This window comes from Lathyrus oleraceus, chromosome 4 (genome assembly GCF_024323335.1).
Source record: "Lathyrus oleraceus cultivar Zhongwan6 chromosome 4, CAAS_Psat_ZW6_1.0, whole genome shotgun sequence".
NCBI classification, from domain to species: Eukaryota; Viridiplantae; Streptophyta; class Magnoliopsida; order Fabales; family Fabaceae; genus Lathyrus; species Lathyrus oleraceus.
The window spans coordinates 225,597,433-225,624,284 of record NC_066582.1 but is presented as its reverse complement, the minus strand read 5'-3'; the positions used below and the strand labels follow the sequence as shown (position 1 = coordinate 225,624,284).

General features: G+C 35.8%; 1 protein-coding gene and 1 non-coding gene across 2 annotated transcripts; one reads left to right on the top strand and one right to left on the bottom strand.

Annotated features, from left to right (window-relative positions):
• The first annotated feature begins 987 nt into the window (after nt 1-987).
• LOC127077986 (small nucleolar RNA R71) lies at nt 988-1,094 on the top strand. The gene has a single exon (XR_007787742.1). It is a non-coding gene; the product is annotated as a small nucleolar RNA R71 (small nucleolar RNA).
• A 4,806-nt stretch (nt 1,095-5,900) lies between these two features.
• On the bottom strand, nt 5,901-13,464 carry LOC127136786 (uncharacterized). The gene is made up of 2 exons (XM_051063307.1): nt 12,314-13,464; nt 5,901-6,713 (listed from the first exon to the last, which is right to left on the bottom strand). Exons 1-2 carry the CDS (start codon nt 13,271-13,273, stop codon nt 5,916-5,918), a joined length of 1,758 nt encoding a protein of 585 aa, XP_050919264.1. The 5' UTR covers nt 13,274-13,464; the 3' UTR covers nt 5,901-5,915.
• Nucleotides 13,465-26,852: the final 13,388 nt, after the last annotated feature.

Here is a 26,852-nt window from a genome sequence, read left to right as displayed (position 1 = left end):
GGCGGTGGAGGTACATAAGGTTCTTTCTTTTCTAGGGTTTCCTTATTACTCTCTTCCTTTTCCTTAGGTTTATTTTCTTCCTCAGTTAACTTTTTAGAGTTTTGGTTTTCAATTCTCGGATCAGATGGTCCTTCTACCTCTGTTCCACTTCTTAATATAATTGCATGAGCGTGGCTTTTCGGGTTAGGTTGGGGCTGTCCAGGAAATGTACCAGCTGGGGAAGCAGTAGGTGCTTGTTGTTGAGCTACTTGTGAGATTTTTGTTTCCAGCATTTTGTTATGGGTAGCCAAGGCATCTACTTTACTTGCTAATTGTTTAATCTGTTCGTTAGTGTGTACATTCTGGTTTAAGAAATCTTTATTGGTTTGCTGTTGAGAAGCTATGAAGTTCTCCATCATGATTTCCAAGTTGGATTTCCTAGGAACGTTATTGTTAGGTGTAGATGGGGTCGGCTTTTGATATCCAGGAGGTATAGCTGGGGCTTGACTGGGAGATTGACCTGGTGCGTATAAAGCATTATTACTCTTGTATGAAAAATTAGGATGATTCTTCCAGTTTGAGTTATAGGTATGCGAGTAGAGATTTCCTTGAGCATAGTTCACTTGCTCTACTTGGATTCCTGTTAGGAGTTGACAATCTGTAGGAGTGTAACCTTGGATTCCACAGACTTCGCAATTTTGAGTTACGGCAACCACGGTGGCTGGAGGTGATACATTTAAACATTCAAGTTTCTGGGCCATAGCATCCACTTTTGCATTAACATGATCAAGGCTACTTATCTCGTACATGCCACTTTTCGTTTGAGGTTTCTCTACCATTGTTCGGTCGCTTCCCCACTGATAATGGTTTTGGGCCATACTCTCGATAAGTTGATAAGCATCGATGTAAGGTTTATCCATAAGCACGCCACCTGCGGCGACGTCTATTGTCAACCTTGTGTTGTATAAGAGACCATTATATAAGGTATGAATTACTAACCAGTCCTCTAAACCATGGTGTGGACAAAGTCTCATCATGTCTTTGTATCTTTCCCATACTTCGAAAAGAGACTCGTTATCTTTCTGTTTAAATGCATTTATCTGGGCTCTTAGCATAGCTGTTTTGCTTGGAGGAAAATATCGAGCAAGAAAGACTTTCTTCAACTCATTCCATGTGGTGACTGAGTTGGAAGGAAGAGACTGAAGCCATCTTCTAGCTTTATCTCTTAACGAGAAAGGAAAGAGACGAAGTCGATTTGCCTCTGAAGTGACACCATTAGCTTTAACAGTATCAGCGTATTGGACAAATACGGATAAATGAAGGTTTGGATCCTCAGTAGGATTTCCAGAGAATTGATTCTATTGTACTGCTTGTAACAGCGAAGGTTTAAGTTCGAAGTTGTTTGCTTCGATTGCGGGTGGAGCAATACTCGAATGTGGCTCATCTTGCGATGGAGCAGCGTAATCTCGAAGAGCACGAGCTGGTTCTGCCATCTCGGGTATCGGCGAAGGAAGAAGATTTTTGAGATCGGGAACTTCGATAGGAGGAAGATTGTTTGCAGCACGATACTCCCGAATTCGTCGTAAGACTCGGAGATATAGTTCAACATCGTTGATTCGTAAGTAAAAGGGTTCGCCTTGTGAGCGAGTATGTGGCATACAAATCAACGAAAGAAAGAAATAAAAATTGCCTTAGTCTCTACAGCGTAACGGAAGAGTTACGATATCGACTAAATAAAAGTCCCCGGCAACGGCGCCAAAAACTTGATCGCGACTTTATGAGTCGAATAGGGTATTAACTGCAAGTGCACAGTCTTATCGCGTAGTTTTAAAAGATATCGATCCCACAGGGACTTATGAATCGATATACCGTTTTTCTAAGGTTACTTCGTAAAGCTAAGGCGGATGATACTTTATTGATTAGGGGGAAAAATAAAACTAAAATAAGATCTAGATTAAATATCAAATAAGAGGATATCGGTATGCAGTTCGTCGTAATTAGGGAATCAAATCTTCGTTGGTTTCGTAGTTTTAAAGTAAATCTTTTCAGTAGACACTATTGAGTTAAAAGACTTTTCTCAAACTCTCACTCTGTTGAATAGACTATGACTTTATATTAACGTGCGCTGTCACTAATTAGTTAAGTCCAAAATCACTTTTTGAAAACAATAGAATCTATAGAAACTCTTTTTAAGAAAATGCTAACCATTTAAACACCCTTGTCTCAAACTCTCGCTCTGTTGACTTAGATTATATAATTAAACTTAAATGCTTAACTCTCGTCCTCACATTTACCCTTTAAAAATACTTTTTGAAAATGATTAGAATTTAATTAACTCTAAAAATTGCTTTCGCCCTGATTTAAAATTAATGTCCAATTTACACTGTCCAGTTAAAAGCTCAAACCGTCGTTCTATTGATTTTAACTTCTTTATGTCTTTTACTCTCGTACAAAAACCCTTGGTATTAACTCTGTAAATTGAGACCATAAAAAGAGTGATTATGTTTTTAAACAAAATTAAACCAACTTAGTTTTGATTCCTTCATTCCACTTACTTTACATACCGATATCTAAGTTTATTTAGCCAGACATACTAAACAAGCCTAAACAATAATTATACTTACATACAGCCATATCAGACAGTATAAATAAATAGCAGTGCAGAGCATATATAAATTTAAACAATAAAATTAAAGAACGTGTAAAATTAATAGAAGTCTTGATTATTCCTAGCTTCGATGCTTGAACTCTCCACCACAAACCGGTTGGATTTGTTCTTACAATCTTTGATCGGACAAGAAATTAAAAATGAAGGAATAAAATACTATGATCTAACGTAAGGTCAGATCCAGTAAAATTACACAATAGTTTCCGGTGTAGAAACTATTGTGAGAAAATTAATTGAATGCTTTAAAATTGACTGGAATAGAAAAGGAAATAAAAATTGCTAGGAAAGTAGAGTGCTGGAAAATAAGAAAAACAGTAAAAATAATGCGGTGCCGAAAACTGGAAAATTGAGCGAGAGCAGCAGGGTTCCACAATTGGTCCTATTTATATCAATCCATCAAGTGACCGTTTCTTCCATTCAATAGGTTTCCTCGCGTCAACTGGTCAAGCGAAGAAAGAGGAAGAACGTGCTTCTGTTACGCGTCAAACCCAAAAATATAGGAATGGGGGTGTGACGTTCGTCACACCATGTGTTACGCTCGTAACACAAAGCAGGGGGGCGTGACGCTCGTCACACCTTGTGTGGCGGTCGTCACAGCTTCAGCGCTTCTAGTTGATAGTTGTGGGCTGGGCTTTAGTGGAAATTGCTTCTCATCATCTTTTTGCACCTCCTTTTCTTTCTTTTTCACGTATGCTTCAAATAATGTTGCCTGGAATAAATAGAAGGAAAATACCAAGTAATATCGAATAATATAAAATAAATCGAAACAAATAATAATATAATTTAATTAAATCGAGTCCAAAAGTGTGATATTATTTCATGTTATCAACGTACTATATATAAATCACTGTGTATTTCTAATGTCTTTTGGAAACAAACAATTATGAAATACATTTGATAATCAAAGGCTTCTGTTTACAAAGTACGACCACAACAACAACCATGTTAACAACAACAACAACAACCAACACAAGTGGTAATTAAAAAACTAATCAACAACAACAACCAACACAAGTGGACCTTCAACGCCTCTATTAACTTCACCACTATGTGCCAAAAACATACACTGAACATTTTCATCATTTTCTATACGATCCAGGTAATACATGTACGTACCATCGGGGCCTGCATCAGTCAACGTTATGTATGGACAACGATACTCTACTTTCCTCACCTTCATACGACGCCCGCCTAACTGTCGGAAGCCAGTGTGGATGGCTGAAATCAGTGTTTAGAAATTCCATTGCGGATCAAGGCAAACACTGATTTTTCACCTTGTCCATAAAATACAACACCCCAAACAGACATTTTTACCAAAATAAAGGATTTTGTGCTTTGACTTAATTTTCTACAAGTCCTGCTATTTATAGAAAATTAAACTTGAATACTCGACCAATCATTGGCCGAGACAATACAAACACAAAGCAATTGCTCGGTCATTGAAATTTTGGAGGGAAACATATCATTCCAAAAAATTATTGAAATTTTGGAGGGAAACAAATCATTTTTATATTTAATATTTAAAAAAAACATTTCTATTATTAATATTTTAAGAAAAAATCATTTTTATTATTAATATTTTAAAAAAACAATATTAGAAGACTATTATTAGTATTTTACAAAAATATTATTATTATTTTAAAAAAATCATTTTTATTATTTAAATATAGAATTAATTAAAAAATTATTTAATAATAATTTTATTAATGTTATTTAATTATATAATTGTATTTTAAATAAATAAAATAAAATAAAAAAACGCTCTTTCATGCGCTCAGCCATCCAATGGGCGAGCCTTCCCAGGCTTTTGAGCGTTTCATGCTCTCGCTCATTCGTTGGACGAGGTCCAATAGAAAAGTGGGGCATTCTGGGATTTTTTTTTTTAAAATGGGACATTGTGTAAATAAATTTTCAGGTTTGGGGTACTGTGGACAAAAAATCGAAATTAGTGGTATATAGGATGTCTCCACTCTCTCCCTCCCATAGTCCGAGTCCAAAGATTCATATACATCACAATCCCATAGACACAACTCGGATCCTAAATTACACAATTTGGATATTGAACTTATATGTCTTGAATGTTATTGAGCGAATTAATGGTAAAGATATGACAACCTACCGTTAAGATGATAAATCAAGAAAAGAATCTATAATAATCCACTCCTAAACTCCTTCAATTTTAGTTTTATAATAAGTGCTACTTTTGCAATATATTTTTTCAATTATGTGTTATTTCATAATATTAATACAATATTTATTATCTCTATTTACAAATTTATCTCTATTTTATATTTTGACTCACCTAACTACCAAATTAACTAGTATTAACAACAACAAAAAATAATAAAATTTATTTTGTCATTACCTTAAAAAGTGTGTAAGTCACAAAAGTGAGAGTAGGTAAAAGTGAGAGTAGGTAAGATGAGAAAGAGGTAGTATATGATAACAATATTCCTAACTATAGAACAAACAATCAACTTTGGGTTACCATATGCCAAATTGACCAAATAGTTTATTCATTGTAAAAATCTAATCTAACAAACAACTTATGCAATACTAATATTTTCCAAGCTTTGGAAAATAAACAAATGTTAGTATAATTGCACAAAGCCACATGATGATATGACTAACTTATAGAGTAATCAAGCAGTCTTTCTTGTGTCTGATTCTGTGCCTCTTCTTTGTCAATTTCTACAACATTCTTGGTTTCATATACTAAAAGAAGAACTATAAGCCTAGAGCAACTTAGAGATTGCTTACAAAGACACAATTACAAAATATTACTAGTCGGTGAAGAGGAGGAAACTTACGGCTAGAACAAATCATCTTCTTCATAGTTGAAAATGAAACTAAGCACTTAAAGAAGGCAATGATTGCTTATATCCACTCTTCCTCGGAACAATAAACCAGATACAAATCATTCAAAAATCTCACACAAACAACAACATTACTCCTTCCGTTTCTTTTTAAGTGTTATTTTTTTGATCTTTTTACATATATCAAAAAAGCTAATCATTTTTGTTATTTTTCATACAATAATTCTTCTTTTACCTATAATATCCTTAATTATATATTACATTCATTTTACATTTTCTCTCTGTAATAATTTCCTAGAGGTAATTTTGACAAAAGAGCAATTCATACTACCTTAAATTTTACAAGTGACAATTAAAAAGAAACATTTTTTTCTCAAGAAGTGACACTTATAAAAGAACGGAGGGAGTAACAGCTGATTACTGTCTCTTCCTATTGTCTCTTCCTATTGATGTTAATTTTGGAACCCTCTTGAACCTCTAGACTGGTAAAGCTCCAGTCTACACTTGTATTCTTGCAACAGAGCTATGGTGGTTTCATCTTGAGTCACATTAGGTTGTCTGGATGCCCATTCAAGAACTCCAAGAACCTCGGCCCTAGAAAGTTCTTCACTGTCTGGCACATTTAATGCAATATAGGATAGCAGAATCAAGGCTGATTGCTGTACTGACTGCTCGCCAAAGTACAAAAGTTGAACCAAGTGTGTTACACCACCAGAGCTTATAATCGCCTTAGAGTGATAGAGGTGGAGGTAGTTATTATAGCAGGCAATTTTTGCGAGTGAATCTGCAGCCTCTTTGGATACCTCATCCTCTCTTTCGTTGAGAAATTGAACCAATGAACCAACTATCCTTTTCTCATTTTTCGTGAATGTCCTTGCCAAACTCCCAATAACCTTAATGCAAGAAATCAAAAATTTCTTATCTTCTTTGTCAATAATATCGATCACTTGATTGACAACGACTCTACAAGCAGGAAAATTCGACTTAAGCGCTGATCTTCTCAACTCAGCGTCTTTCTTAGTCACTGCAGTAATCTCTTTCAATGCCAAGGCAGAATTGTACTTCACTTCTTCAGGTCCTTTCTCAAGGAGAATAGCTAAGCATAACAAAGCACTTGATTCTATTAAGCTACGACAAATCGCAGAGTTATCCTTTGCTAAAAACATAAGAGCTTTCACTGCCATTGCTTTCATGTCAGCCTTACTCTCCGAATCTTCAAGTTCCATTTCGTTGATGTTAATGCCAGAATACTGTTGGTGATTTTAGTATCATCAATGTATTTTAGTAGTAATGTGATTTACTATAGGCCAATGCAATTATGCGTTAAAGCTTGGAAACGAGTTAGGGGTAGTGCGGAGTGCACGTTCGTCGAGCCAACGTATAATTGAATGCGAATAATTGAAACGGGGTTCCAAGGGGCGAAGCCCCTGACGGGGTGCGGGGCAGCGGCCCGTTCGAAATTTTCTTTTGAACAGTTGAATCCTTTCCCAACCGACGTAACCGTTTCTGAACAGTTGCGTCTTTTCGGTTTCTGTTATTAATCTCCTATATAAGGAGTCATTTGGCCTCAGTTTAAAAGAAATAACGAAACCAAACTTTCTCTCTACATTCCTGAACATTTCTCTTTGCCAGAAACAAATTGTTCTTCAAGAACTATCCCCACAAAGATTTAGTGAACCCAGGCAAGAATAGGGTCGAAATACTTTGTTCGGAAAGTGTACGAACACGATTCTTCGAAGTTATCCAGGATTATCATACCCGATTCTCTAACAAACGAACAAAGTATTTTCTGATAATCATGGCTGGAGGAAGCACCGTCAAGGAGATGACTACAAACTTCGGAAAATTGGACAAGTTTCAAGGACAAGACTTCAGGCGTTGGCAAAAGAAGATGCATTTCATGTTGACAACGTTGAAGGTGGTGCACGTCCTGTCTACACCGATTCCAGAACTTCTGGAGGAAGACACGGTTGAAAATCTGAGACGCATATCAAAATGGGAGAACGACGACTACATATGCAGAGGGCACATTCTTAACGGTATGTCTGATCCCTTATTTGATATTTATCAAAACATAGAATCTGCAAAGGAATTGTGGGATTGTCTCGAATCCAAGTACATGGGAGAGGACTCATCCAGTAAAAAGTTCCTGGTAACCGATTTCAACAATTACAAAATGGTTGAATCGAGGTCTGTCATGGAACAATTCAATGAACTCCTCTGAATCCTTGGACAGTTCACACAACAAGGATTGAAGATGGATGAAACAATATATGTCTCAAGCATCATAGACAAGTTGCCTCCTTCGTGGAAGGATTTCAAACACAATCTGAAGCATGGAAAAGACGAACTGTCTTTGATCCAACTTGGAAGTCACTTGCGCATAGAAGAATCTCTAAGAGCGCAGGAGGATGACAAAGGAAAAGGCAAAGAAATTGCTGGACCCTCGGTTAATATGGTCGAAGAGGGTGGTAAGAACGGTAACAACAAAAACAAAGGAAAGAAGCGTGCTTTCAAGAACAATAAGGGAAGTTTCGGTGCTAACAAGAAACCGAAACTAGAATGCTGAAAGTGTGGCAAAATAGGCCACTTCAAGAAGGATTGCTGTTCCGGCAAAAAGCATGATAACGTGAATGCAAGTGGTTCAGGAAAGGGGTCTAAGGACCAATCCGAAAACAAAGGTCAGAAATCAATTCGTGATTTGAATAGTTTGATTAAACATTCAGTTTCACTAAATTCTGAAGCATTCTATGTGCAGGATGATGATATCGCGTGGTGGATTGATTTTGGCGCTACAACACATGTTTGCAAGGATCGTTTATGGTTCAAGACTCTTGTTCCAGTGAAAGATGGTTCTGTCCTCTACATGGGAGATGATCACTTCGCTCCCGTTGAAGGCAAAGGAAACGTGGTGCTAGAATTCAGTTCTGGAAAGACTATTACTTTGTTTAATGTTTTGTATGTTCCTAAACTACGTAAAAATCTAATTTCTGGTCCTGTATTAAATAAGCTTGGATACAAGCAAGTGTGTGAATCCGATAAATATGTTTTATCGAAGTCTGGTGTGTTTGTAGGATTTGGATATTATAATAATGGTATGTTTATGATGAATTTGAATGGAGTTCCTAATGATTCTGGTTCTGTATTTATGTCCTCTTCGAATGTTATCAATTCATCGTTATGGCATGCTCGTCTAGGACACGTACATTATAAAAGAATGCATGAAATGTCTAAAGATGATTTAATTCCTGTTTTTGATAAAAATGTAGAAAATTGTAAAACTTGCATGTTAACAAAGATCACTAGGCAACCTTTTAAAAGTATAACAAGGAAATCTGTCATTCTTGAGTTGATACATAGTGATTTATGTGATTTGCATGCTACTCCATCATTAGGACATAAAAAATATTTTGTCACTTTCATAGATGATGCATCTAGATTCTGCTATGTTTATTTGATGCACGCTAAGGACGAATCCTTAGATAAATTCAAAATTTATAAAACTGAAGTTGAAGTGCAATAGAATGTGTTGATTAAAACATTACGTACAGATAGAGGTGGTGAATATTATGATCCTGTATTTTTCCAATCCGTAGGAATCATTCATGAGACTACGACACCTTATACACCTCAACAAAATGGTGTGGCTGAAAGGAAAAATAGAGTGCTTAAGGAAATGGTGAATGCCATGTTATCTTACTCTGGTTTGAGTGAAGGGTTTTGGGGAGAAGCTATGTTAACGGCTTGCTATTTGTTAAATAGGGTTCCTAATAAAAGGAACAAGACTACCCCATATGAACTTTGGTATAAGAAACGACCCAACTTAACATTTCTACGTGTTTGGGGTTGTAGGGCCGTGGTTAGACTCCCGGACCCAAAAAGGAAAACTTTGGGTGAAAAGGGTGTAGCTTGCATCTTTGTTGGATATGCTGAGCACTCCAAGGCCTATAGGTTTTATGTTATAGAACCTAATGACTCAATTTCTATTAACACGATTATAGAATCGAGAGATGCCATATTTGATGAGAATTGTTTCTCTTCTATACCTAGACCAAAGGACTCTATACCTAATTCAGATGAATCTCTAAGGGACGATCATTCAAATGATGTGCCAAGTGAGACACTTGAACCCCGCAGGAGCAAAAGAGCTAGAAAATCTAGATCTTATGGATCTGATTTTCAACTATATTTAGTTGAGGGATCAAAGGATCATATTGAAACTCAATACTATTATTGCTATAGTATAGAGGAGGATCCAAGAACGTATGATGAAGCTGTGAAATCTCGAGATTCTGCTTTTTGGAAAGAAGCAATTGACGAAAAGATTGGTTCTATCATGGAAAATAATACTTAGGTATTATCTGATTTACCACCAGGTTGCAAACCGTTGGGTTGCAAATGGATCTTCAAAAAGAAGATGAAAGTCGATGGTACAATTGACAAGTTTAAAGCTAGATTAGTTATCCAAGGCTTCAGACAAAAGGAAGGGATTGATTATTTCGATACCTATGCTCCTGTTGCCCGTATCACTACTATTAGATTGTTGATTGCCTTGGCGGCTATTCATAATCTAGTGATTCATCAAATGGATGTCAAAATAGCATTTCTGAATGGTGATTTGGAGGAAGAAGTGTATATGAAGCAACCTGAAGGATTTGTAATGCCTGGTAATGAGCATAAAGTGTGTAAGCTAGTTAAGTCGTTGTATGGGCTGAAACAAGCTCCGAAGCAGTGGCATCAAAAGTTTGATGAGGTTGTTTTGTCTAATGGTTTCATTCTAAACCAAGCTGACAAATGTGTATATAGCAAATTTGATACTTCCGGTAAAGCAGTTTTCATTTGTTTATATGTTGATGACATGTTGATCTTTGGCACCGACCAAAATCAAGTTGATAAAACGAAGAATTTCTTGTCATCAAAGTTCTCCATGAAGGATATGGGAGAAGCGGACGTTATTCTTGGTATTAAGATTAAACGGGAGAATAAGGGGATTGTAATTACGCAATCTCATTACATTGAGAAAATACTCAAGAAGTTCAATTATGAAAGTTGTTCTCCAGTAAGTACTCCCATGGATCCGGGAGAAAAGCTTATGCCAAATACAGGTAAACCTGTGGATCAACTCGAATATTCAAAAGCTATAGGCTCTTTGATGTATGCTATGATTAGCACTAGACCGGATATTGCTTATGCGGTTGGAAAGTTGAGCAGATTTACTAGTAATCCTAGTAGACATCATTGGCATGCGATAACTAGGGTATTCAAGTACTTGAAGGGTACAATGAATTATGGATTGTCATATATGGGTTTTCCTTCGGTGTTAGAGGGTTATTCGGATGCTAGTTGGATAAATAATGCTGAAGATTCATCCTCTACAAGTGGATGGGTGTTCTTGCTTGGGGGAGGTGCCATCTCATGGGCTTCCAAGAAGCAAACATGTATAACTGGTTCCACAATGGAATCTGAGTTTGTAGCATTAGCTGCTGCTAATAAAGAAGCGGAATGGCTAAGGAATTTGGTATATGAGATTCCGATATGGCCTAAACCGATATCACCAATTTCTATCCGTTGTGATAGTACTGCCACATTGGCTAAAGCTTATAGTCAAATATACAATGGAAAGTCTAGACATTTGGGTGTTAGACATAGTATGATTAGGGAATTAATCATGAATGGGGTGATATCTATTGAGTTTGTTCGGTCGCAACAAAACTTAGCTGACCACTTGACGAAGGGGTTAGCTAGAGACTTAGTGAAGAAGTCGGTAATTGGGATGGGATTAAAGTCCATTTAAACCTATTAGCTATGGTATACCCAATTCCCTTCTAATACAACATTAGAAGCAGAATTCAATGTGGAAAGATCATAGTTAGAGATTGGAGCAATTGTGTTTATCTTCCCAAGGTATGTGCTCAGACCTGCAAGTGATTGCTAGGTTGAATTATATCTTCTTAATGGTTCTTTTGGAAAATTGCAAATGCAGATGCAAGATTAAAAGAATCACCTATGTGAGCATGAAGTTTTGCCGCTTCAAGAAGCTTGGACTTGGCTTCCTATATGCTTATTAATGGATAAGGACACATGGCTTGTAAAGTGTCAAGTATGAATAGTAGAGTATTGTAAGAAACATATGTGTACTATATCTTCAGACACTCAAATGGATTGACGGGTTCAATCGCTATGACACTCCGATTTTCGAGTATTTGGAATGTGTATTTGTACTAAGATGAAAATTCAATCGCAAGACATTTTCATTTATGCATTTGTTTGATCTTTATACCCTTGTATATATTATTGTATATACTGAGTAAATCAAGGATTACACTAAAATGGGGGGGATTTGTTGGTGATTTTAGTATCATCAATGTATTTTAGTAGTAATGTGATTTACTATAGGCCGATGAAATTATGCGTTAAAGCTTGGAAACGAGTTAGGGGTAGTGCGGAGTGCATGCTCGTCGAGCCAACGTATAATTGAATGCGAATAATTGAAACGGGGTTCCAAGGGGCGAAGCCCCTGGCGGGGTGCGGGGCAGCGGCCCGTTCAAAATTTTATTTTGAACAGTTGAATCCTTTCCCAACCGACGTAACCGTTTCTGAATAGTTGCGTCTTTTCGGGGTTTCTGTTATTGATCTCCTATATAAGGAGTCATTTGGCCTCAGTTTAAAAGAAATAACGAAACCAAACTTTCTCTCTACATTCCTGAACATTTCTCTTTGCCAGAAACAAATTGTTCTTCAAGAATTATCCCCACAAAGATTTAGTGAACCCAGGCAAGAATAGGGTCGAAATACTTTGTTCGGAAAGTGTACGAACACGATTCTTCGAAGTTATCCAGGATTATCATACCCGATTCTCTAACAAATACGAAGAACTTGGCTTGGTATCACCGTTCCCAATCCGACTTGAATGACTATGTTCCTGAACAGTTTCAAATGCAATATGACTAACAAGTAACCTAACAATATCATGCTCAGCAAAAACATCTTGACATTTAGGATTCTTAGAAACAAGTTCAGAAACAGCCCAAGCTACAACAACTTGAACTTTCATAGGACCTTCTTTAAGAATCTTAGCGAAAATCGAACAAACACCGGCATGAATCATAACATCAACGCTTTCAGCGTCTCTGCCCAAAAGCCCAATAGCTTTAGCAGCATTTTCTTGACCTTCCTTTTTACCTTCTTTAATAAGTTTCAACAAAGGACCAACACCACCTTCTTCAATTATCAATTTCCTGTTCCGATCGTTATCGCGAACAAGCGAAACCAAAGAAGCAGCAACATCAGATCGATCATAAACAGAGCCATTATGAAGAATCGCAATCTGTTCCCAAATTAGACATAGAATCGGTTCATTAGAAGCGATAGGTGGAAGACCTAGATACTCGTATCCACCTTCCTCCGTCGGAGCGAAGACACGGAGGAGCCAGGAAACATCGTCGATTGAATTTTCGAGATGAGAAGACATTTTGCGGAAAGCGACGGAAGGTACTATGCTGAAAACACGCTTCATGAGACCGTTGACTTTGCATTTGAGGACTAAGGCAGGTGCTTTTTCGAGGACTTGTTCGGTGTCGCCGATGATGCGACGAGCTGGTCGTTCGTTTAAAATGGAGCTTGATGTTGCTGCTTGTCGGAGAAGTGAAGCGAGTTTTTCTATTTTGGATTTGACTACTAAACATTCTTGTTTGAACGATAAATTTCCTTCATCAACTGCTTTGATTACTTGGTCAGCTAGTTGGATCAGTTTTGCTAATAGCTGCTTTACTAAATCTGCAGTTGTTGTGCTTTTTTTTGAAAACCCCATAGTTATGGAAATTTGTTACTAATGTGTGGTGTTTGGCAAAACGGCGATGTGGTTGAAAGGTGATAGGAAATTATGTGTGTTGGGAAGTGGCAAGTGTTGTATGTGAATTATTGGAAGAATTGGCGGGGTTAAGTGGTGATTATGGTGTGTGTGACTTTAGGTTTCATGATGGAGTTGTGTTGTATTATGGTGTTGTTGTTTTGATATGGATGACTATTCTAAGCATGATTAGTGAATGTATTTTTACTTTTACTATAATTATAATTATTAGTGTAAAAGATTTTACATAATCGATTCATCGCTATCGCCCATTTATATTATTTTATAGATTTTTAAAATAAAAGTCAAACTTATTTCAACCTCCAACGGTTATAATTAACTAACATTATAGTGTAAAATCATTTTACACACCCAGTATATTTCAATTAAATTCTAATTTATTTTAATTTATGGACCATTTTAATATTTTGGATTCTTTGTTGGATGTTTGAGTTGTGGTGAATAGTATAATAGAGTTGACTATGTCTATGAACACTCAAACAATAGTTAGTTTATATGTTTTTTATATGCGAAGAAGTAACAAATCACCTAATTCTTTATATATATATATATATATATATATATATATATATATATATATATATATATATATATATATATATATATATATATATATATATATATATATATATATATATATATATATATATATATATATATATATATATATATATATATATATATATATATATATATATATATATATATATATATTTGCAATGCCTTTGGTGAACCTTTCTCAAATATGTAAAGAAACACGCCGAGCTCGTTGTCACATCTGACATATTTTTTACTTCATTCGTTCTCTTCTTAATCCTCTTCATTCTATTGACAAGATGGGGAGTTAATGTGCCAAAATTATTGATATCTAATGGGCTTAGGTTATAATATAATTATTTGATATGTTTATATTTTTAGTTTATGAATGAACATTATATTTTAGATATTTTGTTGGATATACTTGTTTTAGTATTTTAAATGTTGTTTTAAATGATATGTTAGATAATAAATATTATAGTTAAAAAGTATATTATGATAATAAGTATTAGAAGTTGGATGTTCAGAAGCTATCAAAATTTCAGAAGCTGATGGTTCAGAAGTTGATCTCACCTCAGAAGTTCATCTAGATGTTGAAGATTCTGAAGAAGCTTAAGATGTCTCTTTAGATGCATCATAATCTAAGAAGACTTTCAAGTACAACTCTACTCATCCAGAAGAGTTAATTCTTAGAAACAAAGATAGCCCTAGAAAGACAAGGTCTGCCTTAAAAGAAGAGCATTTAATGGTAGAACTACTCTCCATGATTGAACTTACTTTTGTTGATGAAACACTTTCGAATGATGGTTGGATTATGGAAATGCAAGAAGAGCTGAATCAGTTTCAAAGAAATGATGTATGGAATTTGGTACCCAAACATTTTCAAAAGAACATTATTGGAACAAAATGGATATTCATAAACAAGTTCAATGAGCAAGGAGAAGTGGTAAGAAATAAGGCTAAATTTGTAGCTCAAGGCTACAATTAGCAAAAAGGTATAGATTTCTTTGAAACTTTTACACCAGTTGCAAGGTTAAAGGCAATCGGGTTACTTCTCTCTTATGTTATAAATCATGACATTATTTTATATCAAATGGATGTTAAGAGTGAATTTTTAAATATAGTCATTTTAAAAGAAGTGTATGTCAAACAACCGTCTGGATTTGAGGATTCAGTCCACTCATATCATGTTTTCAAACTTAAGAAATCACTTTATGGACTGAAATAAGCTCTCATAGCTTTGTATGAGACACTGAGTGTTTTTTTTGTTAGAAAATGGTTTTCAAAAGGACAAGTTGACAGTACACTCTTCAGAAAGACACTTAAAAATGATATCTTAATTGTCCAAGTTTATGTAAATGATATTATATTTGGTTCAACTAATGCTTTCTTTTGCCAAGAATTTTAAAGACAATGCAGACTGAGTTTGAGATGAGTATGATGGGAGAGCCGAAGTTCTTCCTTGGTATCCAAATTAATTGATGCAAGCATAAAATCTATGTTCATCAGACAAAATACACAAATGAGCTTCTGAAGAAGTTTAAGCTAGATGATTGCAAGATCATGAACATTCCTATGCATCCAACCTACAATCTGAGCAAAAAGGAAACTAACAATAAGGTCTTCCAGAAGGTGTACAGAGGTATGATTAGCTATTTACTTTACTTAACCGCTTCTAAACCAAATATTTTATTTAGTGCTTGTATGTGTGTAAGATTTCAGTCAAATCCTAGAGAGACTTAGTTAACAGTTGTTAAGAGGATCTTTAGGTATCTGAAGGGATTAACCAATCCAGGGTTGCTTTATAAAAAATCTCTAAATTATAAGTTAGTTGGATTCTGTGATGCTAACTATGTTGGGGATAGAATTGAGAGAAAACCCACTAGTGGAAGTTGTCAATTCATAGGTGAAAACCTAATATCCTGGGCTAGTAAAAGACAAGTAACTAATGTTTTATCTATAACATAAACATAATACATCTTAGTTGCAAGTTGTTGCACACAACTGCTCTGGATGAAATATCAGTTGGAAGACTATCAGATAAGTGGAAGCAATATTCCAATCTTTTGCGATAATACTGCTCATATATGTTTCACAAAGAATCCTATTCAACATCCTGTTGACCTGGGATTTTCTATCTAGTAGGAAAATTAAGTCAATGCTGCATTTGGTGAAGTACTAAGTGTAACAAGTGATGGACAGAAGTTGACAGTGATGGCACGCCGACTAGAGCTTATCAATTGGAATCTTGAGATGTAGTTTGGAAAAATCTCAAGAGAATATCTTGAGGAATTAGTTGAAGGAGTCTCAGGAATAGACTTAAGTGACTACTCGACATCATATCGAGGGAGGACTCTCTGACAGACTCTGAATACTTAGAAGATTGAGGAAACAAAAAATGAAGGGATTTATGCGCTTAGTGCCTGCCTTCGATGAGAAAATAGTTACTAGCCTCTAAGCAGTTACAGAACGTGGGATAATGGTTTCAACAGTTTCAAAGCCTTGACAATATGGCAAAACATGGAGACAGGAGTTGCATGCATTCAAATGACGTGTCAATTTATGTAAAGTTAAATTGCCGAAGGCAGTATTCCTAGTTAGTACTTATAGCAGACTCAAGTTAAATTGTCGAAGGCAGTATTCCTAGTTAAATTGTCACAATTTTTCATACACATTCTCAATAGAACTGGAGTACCCAAGTCAAAGAGCGAAACTGTTTGTGAGAAATTATGCGAGTCTGCATCCTTTTTCTTGTCATTTACTGCATTTCATTTAATGTTGTTTACTTAAAGTTCTATTTACTTTAATTTAAGCTTTATTGTCTTTAAAGTCTATTTACATACTGTTTGCAACCAAACATTCATAGTTACGTCTTACACTTACGTCACAATAACAGTTTTCACACAAAATCGATCTCGAGATTTTTCGAGTTAATCTCAAAGACTTTCTAACTAGTTATTGTTTGCTAAAAATACATGCGAACAAATTGGCACACCCGGTGGGACACATGTGTTTTTGTGAAAAATTGTTCTCGTGAAGAAACCGTCGTAGTTTTTACTCCTTTGTTACCATTTTCAAATGTCCATTAACATATGTGTTTGAGGAGTAGGGAGATTTTTAACGTTCGGGGTCACACTCGTTTGAGGAATGGTAGAATTTTAGCAGTAATGGAGAACCCAAAGAACACTTCTCGAGTTCGAAATGATACTCTAGACTCAGAACTATCAGTTACTATAATCGTTAGTACGACAGGGACGATGAACACCGTAGAAGTTACAAGCCCTATTTTAAATTCAATTTCGACTTCAATGTTGATACTAAGGGTGGTGGTTACGTTACCACATGTAAAAAGTGTACCAGCCTCCCCAACACTAACTGCAACAGTTATTGGGGATAATAACCCCCTACATGTCCCTAGTTTTACTCTGCCTCTGGTTACTAGGCATTACCTTTATGGCATACCAAATGCCATGATGGCGGGCTTACACAATCATGCCTTGATGTTTGAAGACAATGTTGCAACAATAGTGTCACCCCTTAATCCACACTTGGCGTGAAGATATTCCCTAAGCAACCTTGGCCGGATAGGGAAACCACAAGGGGGATTCTGATATGCCCATCCATAATGCCAATGTTTACTATCGATTATTTAGTGACCATGAGGCATAAAATGGACGAAAGTAACCATGAAATGGTAAATATGCTGACACAAGAAATAGGTACGGTGTTTAACCCTTTGATCTAGAATACCGCCCAAAGTTACCAGCAGTTAGCCCATCAAATGGGCAGGATTTCTAACTTTTTGGGGGCTCCCATGATGCCAGTTATACCACCACTTATTAAATACGTTCCAATCGAGCAACCTCCACCAGAGATGGTCAAGAGGAACCAAGCCCATAATGGTCCCGAGATAGTTATGGTGCTCAGAAACCAGAATGTCGGCCAAGTACCTAGAAATGTCTAACAAAATAATTTGGGAGAGGGGTAGAACAATATAACAAACGTGTTCAAACAGACTTTGGCCCAATAGCCTCAAATATTGGCCATCATAGATCTAATTATATATCTCCATTGTTGGAATATGTTCGAAAACTGAACTCTCTAGGGGATGGAAAGTCCCCAAATTTACTAAGTTTTCTTGAGAGACTAACGAGTCAGCAATCGAGCATGTGGCTAGATACCAGACTAAGGCAGGGGATATAGCTAATAATGAGAATTTAAAGATGGAATATTTTCCAAATTATCTAACAAAAAATGCTTTATGTTGTTCAGAAACTCCCCCTAATTCCAGACATACTTGGTATCAATTAGAGAGAGTGTTTTATGAACAATTTTACATGGGCCAATCGAAAACTAGCCTTAAGGAATTGGTCAGCGTTAGGCATAAAATGCCTGAGTCAATTGCTGATTATTTGAACAGGTTTAAACTTCTTAATGCAAGATGCTTTATGCAAGTCCCTGAGCATGAGTTAGTCGAAATGGCTATTGGAGGTCTAGACTATTCTATTATGAAAAAACTAGATACCTAGTACCTAAGGGATATGGACCAACTAGAAGATAGGGTACGACAGGTTGAACGCTTGAAGATTGAAAAACCCAGATCAAGTAAGTACCCAAAAAAGAGAAAGTACCTTATGTCGAGATAGATTAAATAGATAGTTTATCCAACATAGAAAACAATTTTTTTTGAAGAGAATGAGGTCAATGTGGCCGAATTAAAGCCATGATCTCCTTATGTGTGTAAATTGTTGAAACCTTCAAATGGTAAAAAACCCTTTGAACCTAAAAATGAAAAAATTTGTTACAAAGACTTATAAATTATGTTAAAAAAAATAGGTAAAAGTTGTTGTGTCTTACTCCTCACCCTTATGCTGGTTTATATAGTGAAGATACAATTATTACACTTAATGGAGAATAAAGGAAAATAAAGAATAATAAAAGTAGTATTAAAGGAAATAATAAAATCGAGAATAAAATATTTTTCAACGCTCCCCCTCAAGTTGGTGCATAGATATCTATCATGCCCATCTTGTCTATCAAGTGCTCAAAAGTAGGTCTTGTCAAACTTTTGGTCAGGATATCCACAGTTTGCTGACTTGAAGTCACAAAGGGTAGACACATGGTTCCAGCATCTAACTTCTCATTCACAAAGTGTCGATCAATCTTGATATGCTTGGTTATGTCATGTTGAATTGGATTGTGAGCTATACTAATAGCCGTTTTACTATCATAGTACAATTTCAATGGAAGCTCAATTTTCATCTTAAGTTCTTCTAGGACTCTAAGGATCCATAATCCTTCACATATACCTTGAGACATAACTCTAAACTCGACTTCTGCATTACTCCTTGCTACAACTCCTTGTTTCTTGCTCCTCCATGTCACAAGATTACCCCAAACATAGGAATAATATCCAGAGGTTGATCTTCTATCTATGACTGAACCGGCCCAATCAGCATCAGTGAAGATAGACACATTTCTTTCACTAGTCTTCTTAAAATATAATCCTTTTCTAGGATTTCCCTTCAAATATCTCAATATCCTATAGAATGCATTAAGATGTTCCTCGAAAGAAGAATGCATAAACCGACTCATTACACTAACTGAGAAAGCAATATCAGGTCGGGTGTGTGACAAATAAATTAGTTTCCCAATAATTCTCTAATATCTTCCAATATCAACGGGAACATTACCTTCTCCCCAAAGTTTAACATTAGGATCCATAGGGGTATCTGTAGGAGGACATCCAGTCATTCATGTTTCTTTCAACAAGTCTAGAATGTATTTCTGATGTGAAACCACAATACCATTATATCGCTACGCGAAAACTGATCGACAAATGTCTACATGACACAGAGTCGCCACCAGATTTTATTTATTTATGTATAAAGAGGAAAGGGAAAATAGTTGATAAAACCCTCTAAAGAAAATAATATGGAAAGGATTTGTCTCACAACCAAATATGGACCCAGAAGTCGGTTATGCAAGGGGAGGGTATTAGAACCCCTCACATCCATTGTACTCGATGGGAACCATCTAAGTTGTCTACATGCGTGGATGTTTATCTTAAAGTTATCTTATTATTCGGAAAAAATGAGGGGAAAATGAGATTGGCTTTTCTTTTATTATTGCGCTCACCAAGAATTGGGGCCCTTGTGCCTTCATATCATCATCGAGGGATGAAGAATCAGAGCTCCGTAGTTCGAAGTATAAAATGTTTATGTGTTAGTTGCTTTTACCTTGAAAAAGGGTTTTAGGAGTGATGCCCCAAGGTGCAAAAGTAAGTTTGATGAGTTGATGTTTGTTTTAGGGTTTTTGAAAAGAGAATGTTTTTATTAGATTGCACTAAAGACTATGAGCAAAGGTGAATATTTCAAATAAACAAGCCAAGCGTCTTGTTTCCAAAATACTTAGAGTAACAATAGGAAAGCTTCATTCTTACTCGTTCTCCACCACTTAAGGCTCGTGGCACATAATTCTAATCGTATTTTTTATTGTATCTTGAATTTAATTAAGAAAATGCTACTTGACGTTGGATCAGGGGTTTATTGCTTATTGATTTTGAAATGGTGATATACATGGATATTTACAGAGAAATAAATGAGAGAAATAAAGCGTCTCATTGTAAGGTATCCCAAGAGAAAACCTTGTTGTGTGTGCAAAGTGACTTATGCTAACAAGTGGATAATGGGCTTAAGAGCATGTCTCCCTAGGGTAGTGCCATGAATTCTATTCTTACAATAAAAGATTGCAGTTACAAATGAAAATCCAAATCAGAGCAATGGGTCTAGGATCAAAATAAGGTCCAAGTGCAAGGGTCCTAATGAATCCTCTAAGTCCAACAGTGAGTCACAGATGAATGCAGTTTTTGGTCTTTTGATTTTATCATATTTTTGTTCTTTTTGATTATGCAATGACAATGAACAAATGACAATAAGATAAAGATACATGGGATATATGTATAATGATGATGGATATGAGAATAAAGTACTTGGAAAGTAGATGACAAGAAAGTAAGTTGACAAGAAAGATAAATGACAATAAGATAAATTAGGTCAGCAAGTCAATGGTTAATGATAATAGTTAGTGGTTAGAAGTCAAATTGCACAAGGTAACCACCTAGGGATCATCTATTCACAAATCAAATAACTTAAAATATGGTGCATCAAGGGATAACCTATCATTGATGCAAAGTATTAAAGATGATCCATGATCATCTATCAATAGATTTAGATCAAAGAAGGTTGTATCAACCTGAAGTCCATCTATCAATGATTTGGAGTGTGAAGATTTTATCACCCAGGTAAACACAAGTCAAAGTCAAATAAGATACAAGTCAAATGTCCAAATCCAAATGGTTAGTGATTAGTGAGTAATGGAAACAATGCAATACAAAGAAATTAGAAAGCAAAGCTCAAGTCAAACAAATGTCTCATCTAAACATCAAGAGGTTCAAACATGATCAACTAAGAGCAACCTATCAACACCTCAAAGTGTCAAGAATGATTCACTTATCATTCATCAACATATTTGAAGTATTGAAGATTTAATCAACCATAGGATCAATTACCAATGATCAAGAGATTGTTATCAAGCAAGACTAACTATAAGGGAAAAATGGTCCACACAAAAATGATGAAAATAATAATAATAATAATAATAATAATAATAATAATAAAAGGTATTGATGAAATGTATTTAAAAAATGTTTGATTAAAAGAATAAATAAGAAAACAAAAAGAAATTAAAAATGCTCAAGGATGTTAAATAAATAAACAAAAGAAATTAAATGAAGAAAGAAAAAAGGAAGAAAACAATGAAAATGGAGAAAATGAAAACAAAAGGGGGTGCCTAGATCGAACCCTTGACCTTGAGGTTGTAAACCAAGCGTGCTTGGTTGACATTTGTTTGCGCATGTTTATATAACTCAAAAGGGGGTGCCTAAATTCAAACATTCAAACCTTTTCCCGCTCCGCTGCGCCGGAACTCATTGACGGCGGTGGAGGAGCTCTAACACAAAAATAAATAACTCAAAACCTCTGTGTCCCTCTCCTAAGCATGGAAAACAAACTTAAACAACCTAATTTCTGAAACCAATGACGAATCAAAGAAAATGGCCCAAGAACCCTAGAAATGGAAGCAAAAATTAAATGATATAGAGAGAGGGAATCAAAGCCTCAAACTTAAGGGCTTTGATTCCCTGAGAGCTAATTTACACGGTGATAACTCACACGCAAGCAAATAAGGAGTTTGGGTTCTACCTTTGTCGGAGAAGACGACAAAAAAGGAAACAGGTAAGTGTTTATTTCTCTCCTTCCTCTCTCGTACTATGCTTTTGCTTCTTCTCTGAGGGTGTATGAGGAAGAAACAAAGTTTTCTCTTGAGTGTGTTCAATCTTGATTTTCAATTCCCCATCCCTTTTTCATTATGAAATGCACCTTTTATAGTGGAACAAATTAGGGTTTGCAGTGTTTGAGAGGGAGATGGGATAGTGGACTTTGTTTGGTGCATGTCGTCTTTGCTTATTTGTGTGTTTGTTTTTCTAAAAAATAATATGCACTTGCACCTTTTGCTCTGCCTTGCTTGTCTTGTTGTGGAACGCTTCTTTGTAATGCTTTTACCCTCTTAGGTTTTTACTATAGTAAATAATGAATAAGTGGATTTGGTTTTGTATTGCTTTTGCTGAATTTCCTTATGGCTTGAGGATGTGCAATATGTGTTCGATGTTGCCTTGGTTATGTTGCTTGGCATTGATGTAGGTTCAGGGCATGGTTGGATGTAGGTATGTGCAGATGCTTCTTGTTGATGCAGGGTTGTTGCTTGATGTTTGAATGTGCATGATTTAATTGCCAAGGAATTGGCAATATGGTGATGGTTGCAACATGTTTTTTTTCCTGCCCTGCAGGTTGTAATATGCTTGGCCTATTATGTGTTAGCTGCTTGATTTTTGCCCTACAGGTTTGAGTTTGCATTAAAGGATCATTGTTTTGCAGGTCTGCAAAGTTTGTGTTATGTTTGACATGGCTTGTTTCATTCTGATGCAAGATGACATAGCTTGTTGATGAAGGCCTGCTGCAGCAAGTGTGTTTGGCTTGTTGAATGTTTGGATTGGTTCATGATCTCGTCTGTTGCAGAATTCTTTGCATTGCCAACTTTTGGATAACTTGGCATGTATGGCCTTGTTTCTATAGGTTTTATGTGTTGTTGCAGTAGGATATTCATGGTTATGGATGGGCATTATGTGGCATGCTTGTCATGCTTATGGTTGGATAATGGTAAGCCATGGCATTGTTGCATGTCAAGTTGTTGGATCTGCTATGCATTGGCTTGACTGAACTGGTATGTTGTTGTTGTTGAATGTATGACATGATGCATGGAAATGTGCTAGGCCTAGTCATGTTGCATATTGGTTGGTTTGGTACATGGCATTTGAATTGTTAGCTTGAAATGATTATGGTGATGGTAAGTGTATCCTATTGCTTGAACAAATCACATGAATGTTTGGTTGCTTTGGTATTGTATTGACATGGTTAATGTGTTATAGCCTTTCCTTGTAGGATGCACACATGACCTATGGTTGGATAAGGCTTGAAAAAGTGATTTGTACTTAAAGAAACTAGTGAGTGCCACAAAACAAAGAATCATGGAACTTTGATGGATTATGGAAGAATAGAACAAGAGATTAGGGTTTAGGATGGTCAAAGTTGGTTGTTGACTTTGGTCAACTGGTTGACCAAGAAGTCAACAGTTGACCAAATGTCAACCTATGTAGAAAAGTCATTTTTTTGTGTAATCTCTTATGTATGGCATTTGTAATGAAATTGTATTGAAATGAACATTTGGTTAATGAATGAATGGCAATGATCCTTGAATGAAATTGATTGTTAATTGAAATGGAATTGTATAAGATGTATTGTATGGATTGAATGAATTGAATTGAATATGGACTTGAAATAAATGGAAACATGGACTAGTGGAATGAAATGACTTGTATGGACATACAATGAAGATGAAATGACTTGATTGAATGGAAATCTAATGAACCATGTGTATGACCTAACCATCTAACAACTTGAATGGGCAAGAAGGTGAATGAATAACATGATTTGAATGAACCAAAGATGACATGGAGGATAAAATGAATGGGACTGAAGTGAAGTATTAATGGACACATGGACAATTATGAAGGAGCTATGGATTAGAAATGACTAATGCAATGCATCCTCAACTTAAAGATCATAAGCAAACCTGTATTGACAAGGATCAAACAACTAAACAAAGGGCCTTGGGTAGAGGAATGAAGGCAAATGCATGATGAAGTGACCAAGCACAAACTTTATGAAGTGGGGTTTTGGTTAACAAGTCAAAGCAAAGAATCATAGGGGCACAACTAGGGTTTTGCTTCACCAAGAAGTCACAGAGAATCAAAGGATTAGGGTTGATGCCCATGGATTACCAGATGATCAAGCAATGCTTCCAATCAAGGTTCACCATATAATTAGGGTTGTAGAGATGAATGGGGTGAATTTTGCAGTCTCACAAGGTCAAGGAGTGCTTGAAGATGAAAATTAGGGTTTAGGGTGGATTGGATACACCCCAACATGATCAAGAGATCTTAGTGGTCCTCAGATATGAATACCATGCCTTGAGTCCATGTAGCATTCCTTCTTGTTGTGAATGCAAAAGCAAATGAGGTGATGAGATGGGGAATGTATGCCTATGAATTAGGGCCATGGAATTTATATAAGAGGTAGGGTAAATTTGGGGTATGACACATTCTTTGACCGAGAAACCTCTATACCTATAAAATATCTCATGAATCCTAAGTCTTTGATTTCAAAGTCTACTACGAGTTTCTCTTTACTCTTGCCATTTCCATTGTATCGTCTATAGTAAGGACAATATCATCAACATAAATAATCAGGGAAACAACTTTCCCATCATAGGAGAACTTTGTGAATAAGGTGTGGTCAGCATGTCCTTGGATGTACCCTTGTTTCTTCATGGACTGAGTGAATTTTTCAAACTAAGCTCTAGGCGAATGCCTTATTCCATACAAAGACTTATTTAGTTTACACATATTTGACCCAAATTTGTTTTCAAAACCAAGAGGAATGTCCATATATACTTATTCTTCTAGATCGTCATTAAGGAAGACATTCTTAACATCTAACTGATGTAAGGGCCAATCCAGGTTAGCAGCAAGAGATAAAAGAATTATGATAGTGTTCAATTTTGCAACAGGAGAAAATGTATATGAGTAATCTATACCACAGGTTTGAGTAAAGCATTTAGCCACCAAGCAAGCTTTGTACCTTTCAATTGACCCATATGAATTATACTTCACAGTAAATACCCATTTTCATCCAATTGTCTTCTTGCCATCTGGTAGTGACGTAACACTCCAAGTTTTATTCTTTTCGAGATCTTTCATCTCCTCAAGTACAACTTCCATTCACTTTGGAATTTCTAGAGCAACTTGTACACTTTTTGGAATTTCTACACTAGATAATTTTAAGGTGAAGGCAGACATAGCTGGAGAAAAATTTGAATATGATATAAAATTGGACATGGGGTGTTTAGTGCAAGATATGACAAGTTTTATAATGGCAACAAGATCATATATATCAGGATATAAAATACAACTCTCAGAAATAGAGATAGACTTACCTTTCCTTTTGTTAGGAGGTTGATCATTCCCAGGTTTAGATTACTTTGACTCTTGTATATAAAGAGAGATTGTAGAGGATGTTGAGAAGAGTCATATGAAAAAAGGGGCATTCGAAAATGTTGAGAATCGAAGGAGTTGTGATCCTTGTAACTTTGACTTTAAATTGTTGACTTTTAGGTCAAACCTCTTGAAACAAACTTGTGTATTTGGCCTTTCCTTGCATTCTAAAGTATATGGGTGATCATATGAACTCAAAATAAGGTGTTCTTAATTTCCTCTTGATTAAATTTCTCAAAGCTTGAAGTTACTTATTGAAGAAGGCATGGAAATAAACACATAAACCTTTGACTTTCCTTGAGAAGTAAGCCACCAAACTTTGAGATGCTCGTGATTTGAGAAGCCCTACTTGTACAATACACTTAAGAGAAAAAGACATATTTTTGGTATTTTATTAGTGGTTAGATAAGCAATGAATCAAATAAATATTAAAGGTAAAACAAACCAACAATGAGGTGCTTGGTGATCCCTGCAAGAAGCAAACCCAAACATGGATAGGGGAAGGACCAAGATGTGACCTTGTTTGTATGCAAAAATGAAAATGAGATGTGGGATATTAGGGTTAAAAATTAGGGTATGACAAAGGACCTTACACTTATCTTGTGATATTTTGCCTTTGACTTTGGATTTCATCTGTAACTTACATACCTGATGTAAAAATGGCATCACGGCACTACCCTAGGGAGATATGTTTATAAGACCATTATCCTTTGTTATCTTAGGTCATTATTGCACACACTGGTATACCTTACAATGAGACCATTTACTTTCTTGCTTGGCTACATTGTATATTCTTTATCTGTGGTAGGAAGAGAGAGATGAACGTGAGTGATGCATGAATAGTAATGTTGAGGTTTGATAGAGGAAAACACAAGGATTTTAGTTGGTTTCAAGTTATGCGTTTATGGAGGAATAGAAGATGATGGTGAGTAGTGTGGTGTTTGTAGGTTGGGGTGAGGTTTGGTGAAACTTTATGGAGGGGAAGTGAGAAAGGAGATGATGAGAAGAGCTCGTTCTCTGAGATGGCTGTTGCATATTTTTCCAAGAGAGAAATAAAAATCTAGATTTTTCCATTCTTGTTTTTTTTCTTCGTTTTCTCATTAGCTCAAGGGTATCTTCATGCGTCGCTTATGTGTGTGTGGGTTTTTTATTGATTCTCTCATGTTCTTCTTCCATCAGTAAATTACTATTAGTATTTATATCATGTTAATAGGTTTTCACCTCTTACTTCAAAGACCAAAATGCTCCTTTGAA

Bases quoted from the DNA above. Each gene is read 5' to 3' on its own strand.
- LOC127136786 (XM_051063307.1), bottom strand. From the start codon at position 13,273: ATGGGGTTTTCAAAAAAAAGCACAACAACTGCAGATTTAGTAAAGCAG. The intron at 6,714-12,313 runs GTATGATAATCC...AATCACCAACAG, and splicing joins CGTATTTGTTAGAGAATCGG to TATTCTGGCATTAACATCAA.